We start from the raw sequence: 4,768 nt of genomic DNA, 5'->3' as shown, positions 1-4,768 counted from the left end.
TTCTCTCTCTTCTCTCTCCATTCCACTCTAAGAATCAATGGGAAAATATCCTCCGGTGAGGATTAAAAAGTAAAGATGACCTATGGGGTGTACATTGATGCAGCTTCTCTTTGGAGGGCAGTTTGGCAATACCTTTTAAACTTCAAAACATCTTTGATGCAGCAATTCCATTCCTAAGAACTTACACTACTGAATTATGCAAAGGTGTACAAAGATATTTATACAAAAATGCTCACTGCGGTTGTATCTTTAATAGAAAAAAACGGAGATTGGTAAATTATGGTCATCCAATTGTACTGCCATTAAAAGAAAGAGGTAGGTCCCTATGTATTGTCATGAAAAGATGTTAAATTAAGTAAAAAAGTTACAGAATTGTATGTGTGGCATTATTCCACTTGTGTTAAAAATACTCTGTTATGTTGAGAAAAATCTGCTTCGAGTTTCTCTCTGGAGGATGAGATCATGAGAAATTTGTTACGTGTATTGATAAGTTTAGTTTTGCTATGAGCAAATATATTTTACAAGCCAAGAGATGGTAACCGTTTTTTTTTAATCTGCTGTTTCAAAGCAGGCAGCCCCCTGAGGAGCTGTGAGGCTTGGTCAGGAGGAAGGGACTCAGAGCCCCCTCCCTACAGTGACTGAGTTTCCCCATTGGCAGGTCCTCCATGACTTCACTGTTGACATGAGCTCTCTGTTTGCAGACAGAGGCCTGTTCTGCCCTGTTGATGCCAGCGAGTAGACGGCAGACGGGGTATTTGCCAGCATAAGCGTCTCCCGGGGAAGTACTCCTATTGGCCAGAGGGCTCTGGCTCCCAGTGAGCCACTGATGAGCAGCTGTGGCTTTTGGAAATGCAGAGGGACCTTGTCGTGGCCTGTGCCACATCTAATCCTCCCTGTGTGTCCTGCCTCTGTCTAGTTCCAGTGCGACGGCCGCTCAGCCGCCGGAGTTGCAGCCGCAGCCGGGTTTGCAGAAATCTGTCTCCAATTTACAGAAACCGACTCAGCCAGTCAGTCAGGAGGTAGGTGCTGGAGCCCCTGTCCTGATGTCCAGATGTCGAAGCCACCTAACGCCCGCCCCCAAGAAGGGTGGCTTTGCTTGACTTGCTTATACCAACGGCAAACTGATGGAGAAGACCCCACACAGGGCTGAATACAGACACCTCCTTTGAGTCTGTTGACTCCTGTGAAGGTGAAGTCGCTCAGGTAGATACAGAGGTCAGGGCCCCCAGCTGTGCCATAAGCAGACAGGAAGCGGTCGGCCATGGGAAGGGGAGTCTGGAACATAACATCTAGAAGCTCCTTTCCTGTTGGATGTCTTCTCGATGTCTTTAATGTGCACCCTGACTGAGAGAGGGCAGCAGGGACAGCAGGCCCCAAATTGATTTGCCCTCGGAAACCTTTTTAACGAGGTCTCTAGGGACTAGTCGCGTCTCAGAGCCTCCTTGGGAAATGCCCAGCTGCAGTCGTCGCTTATTGTTGATGCATTAAAATGTTTTTCTGAAGAGAAAGGCGTGACCGAGCTGAGCAAGAGCTCACGGTACACTGAGTCCATTGGAGGCTGGGTGGGTCCCAGAGACCGGCAGGGCTCATGCTTAGCTGGTGGCTAGAAACCTAGATGACAGTCTTGAGTATTTTAGGTCAAAAGAAACCTAGACAAGCCCCTGGCACTCACCAGACTCTTGAAAACAACTCCAACCACCGAACTTCAGTCTCGCCGTGCTGCCTGGCAGCAGGAGGCCTGAGACGCCAGCCCCCGTCTGTGGGGACGTTTATAGCTTTGCCAGAAGGAAACCCCACCCGACAACACCAAACCGTACTTTTGAAATTAAAGAGAAAAATCATATTCGTGTGAGGCTCCATATTCATTGGCCTGAATCCACGGGGTCTGCCGAGTACGTAGCTGAATTCACGTGTTTCTCAGAGTCTGAAACAGTGAGACTGGGAGCCCGTTTGTCAGCCCCCATATTCATTGGCCTGAATCCACGGGGTCTGCCGAGTATGTAGAGTTGAATTCACGTGTTTCTCAGAATCTGAAACAGTGAGACTGGGAGCCCGTTTGTCAGCCCGGCTGCACAGCACACTTGCCTTGGGAGCTGGTTGACAGAAAACATGTGCCTGGACCTCAGCCCTGGAGAGACTGGGGCGGGGCCGGGCGTCTGTTGAAAGAAACTGTGCTGGGGACCGTCTCGGAGCCCGGCCTGGAGTAGCGCAGGCCCTGCCCAGTGCTCAGCCAGCTCCTCTCGGCCGCTGCCTGGCTTTCTCTCATATGCAGAGGAGGTGAGAGGAGACTCCGTTTCTAAAACCTCACCCCAGAGCTTGTACGGTTCTCTTGGGATGACGTTCACTGGCAATAATAGCAACCCCTCCTTGGCCCTGTAGGTGCCTCGTCCAGTTTAGTGCCTTTGGCTGCGTATAGACACCAAATGGGAGGCTGTGGGTTGGCCTTGGTGCCCCTCTGCTTCCTGCTGGCTCTGGAGGTGCAGCCCTCCTGGGGGGACTGTCCACCCCAGCTGCATGGTCCCCTTATGTGGTCCTTTGGGCAAGACCTGGGGGCATTCCAGCCACCATGGCAAGCATTCAGGGCAACTCCCTGTAAGTAAATGGCTTGTTAGACCCAGTCAGCTCTGCACTAAGGGTAAGAGACAGCCACTGCTGTGAGTGCGTGCGGGCGTGGCTGGAGAGGAGGGGTCATGGGAAAGGGTAGCTATTTAATTTGGTACCTAATCCAGTAAGTGGTGAGGTTTTGCTCATCGAGCTCTGTGGTAGCTTTGCCTTCATTTGGAAGGGGGTCTGGTCAGCTGAATGCTGTTGGAAAAGGCAGAGCTCCTGTGGCTGATCCCACTCGCACGTGGCCGTGGACTTGTGGGCCTTGTGGTGGAACCTGGCGGCGGTCGTGAACGCCTTCCCACGTGCTTGGGGAATGGTCAGCAGGCCGATGGGGCTGGCTCTTCTAATTCTCTTCCTTTTTCAGAACACAAATACAGTGCCAGGTGGACCAAAGTCATGGGCACAGCTGAATGGAAAGCCAGCAGGACACGAAGGTGGTAAGTGGGAAGAGGTGGGCAGGACGGGTGCACGCCTTCTCGGGACCATTCCGGTTGGGTCTGGGTTGTCTTGGCCTAAAGCTTTGTGGAGTCTCTCACCTGAGAGTCACTGCTCTGGGGGCCTGGCCTTGGCCCCAGGGAGGAAGCGCTAATTCTGAAGGCGTGTCAGTCAGCATCTGGGGGCCCTCGGGGAGCCCTAGTGTGCTCTGCCAGCCCTGACGCCGATGTGGCGCCGCACTCCTGGCTGCGTGGCCGGCGTGCTTGGAATTGCTGAGGCGGAGAATCCTTGGTGCTGACCTCCCTGGCTCCATAGTCTTTCCGGTTTTCTCGACAGGTTTAAGGGGCTCAAGCCGACTCTTATCCTTCTCTCCCGAGGAATTTCCGACGCTGAAAGCAGCTGGCGGGCAGGACAAGGCTGGCAAAGAAAAGGGCGCCTTAGATCTGTCGTATGGGCCAGGACCAAGCCTCCGCCCTCAGAGTGAGTGAGCTGCAGCCCGTCGGGCACACGGGGCGCAGCATCTCCCTTGCCTTCCTGCCCTCAGACAGGAGTGTGCGGGGCCTCAAACAGCCGGGCTCCTGAGGCCGGGCTCCCTGCCTGGAAAGCGTGGCTGTTGCCCTTTGCCTGACCTCTGCACCCACTGGACTTGAACCCTAGGCTGGTCGGGAGGTAACCCCTTCTTTCTTGTTGTTGTTGGGTGGGCCAGGCCTGCCTGCCTTCCTGGCTGTCATCAGAAAGTTGTGCTGTGCTAGGTGGTCATGGCAAGGATGGGCAGACCAAGGGCCAGCTGCCTTGGTCCCTGATTCAGGAGCGGTTTTCTAGACCAGAGCTTCCCAAACCGCGAATGCCATCAGGGTCACTTGGGGAGTGTGTTACAAGGTGTGACTCCCAACCTCCCACCCCCGCCAACTTAGAAGTCCTGTTTTTAACACGTGCCCTTGCGTGGCCCGCTCAGCGCTGACTCCACGGCCCATCTCTGGGGTCTGGTCCAGGAGGGGCAGGAGTGTGGAGTGGAACTTGCTGGTGAGGTTTTTAGGGGCCGTGGGTGGCTTAAAGTGTTATTTAGGAATGAGATTTTCTATCTGTTCTAACCAGAGGTTCTGAAATGGCTCTTGTTTTTTTGGAGGTGTGTTTGTGGGTGTGTGGAAATATGCGGGACTGGTGTTTGCTTGTCATGATTAACCCCCAAGAGCAGAGGGCCTGTAGAGGAAACGATCACAGTGCAGCTCTCCTTCAGCGCCCGCCTTCCGGTGGCCTGTGCGGAGTCGTTTCGTCTACTCCAAAGACACCCTCCAGTTCCTTCGGCCAGGAACGGGAACTTTCTGGGTCTAGTTAGGACGCGTGGCTTATAGGACCATAAACAGTTAGAACTCGGAGGAGCTTCTGGGGTGGGTTCCATCTCCTCTTCTGAGAAGAGGAAGAAACAGATGGGCAGAGGGGTGACGCAGACAGGGCTTACCCGAGCCCACATGCGGGGCTTGGAGGCTAGAGCTGAACCCCGTGTTGTGGCTCCGCCCTCGGTCTTACTCTTAGGGTCCCACACGCAGGGACCTTTCATGTTTCAACTCATCACCCAAGGTAACTGAAACCAGCAGGCATTTGGCTCCTGCAGCTTCTCCTGGGCCTGTGATTCCAGCAGATCCTGCTGCGTTTGGCAGTTGGAAGCATCATGGAGAAAGATAGCTTGGTCGGCAGGCCCCCCTACCCCACCCCGCCTGGGCCCTGC

General features: G+C 54.0%; 1 protein-coding gene across 1 annotated transcript in view; it reads left to right on the top strand.

Moving 5' to 3' along the window:
- The window catches only part of PRRC2B (proline-rich coiled-coil 2B), a 52,073-nt gene that overhangs the window by 3,235 nt on the left and 44,070 nt on the right, over positions 1-4,768 (top strand). The window contains exons 3-5 of the mRNA XM_014529879.1: positions 917-1,019; positions 2,972-3,044; positions 3,379-3,522. Of these exons, the coding sequence (XP_014385365.1) occupies positions 917-1,019; positions 2,972-3,044; positions 3,379-3,522 (320 nt within the window). The remainder of the gene's footprint in view (positions 1-916; positions 1,020-2,971; positions 3,045-3,378; positions 3,523-4,768) is intronic.

The sequence above is a fragment of the Myotis brandtii genome, unplaced genomic scaffold, assembly GCF_000412655.1.
Source record: "Myotis brandtii unplaced genomic scaffold, ASM41265v1 scaffold699, whole genome shotgun sequence".
Taxonomy (NCBI): domain Eukaryota; kingdom Metazoa; phylum Chordata; class Mammalia; order Chiroptera; family Vespertilionidae; genus Myotis; species Myotis brandtii.
Note: the sequence above shows the minus strand (reverse complement) of the source record. Positions and strands in the feature narration are given on the sequence as shown.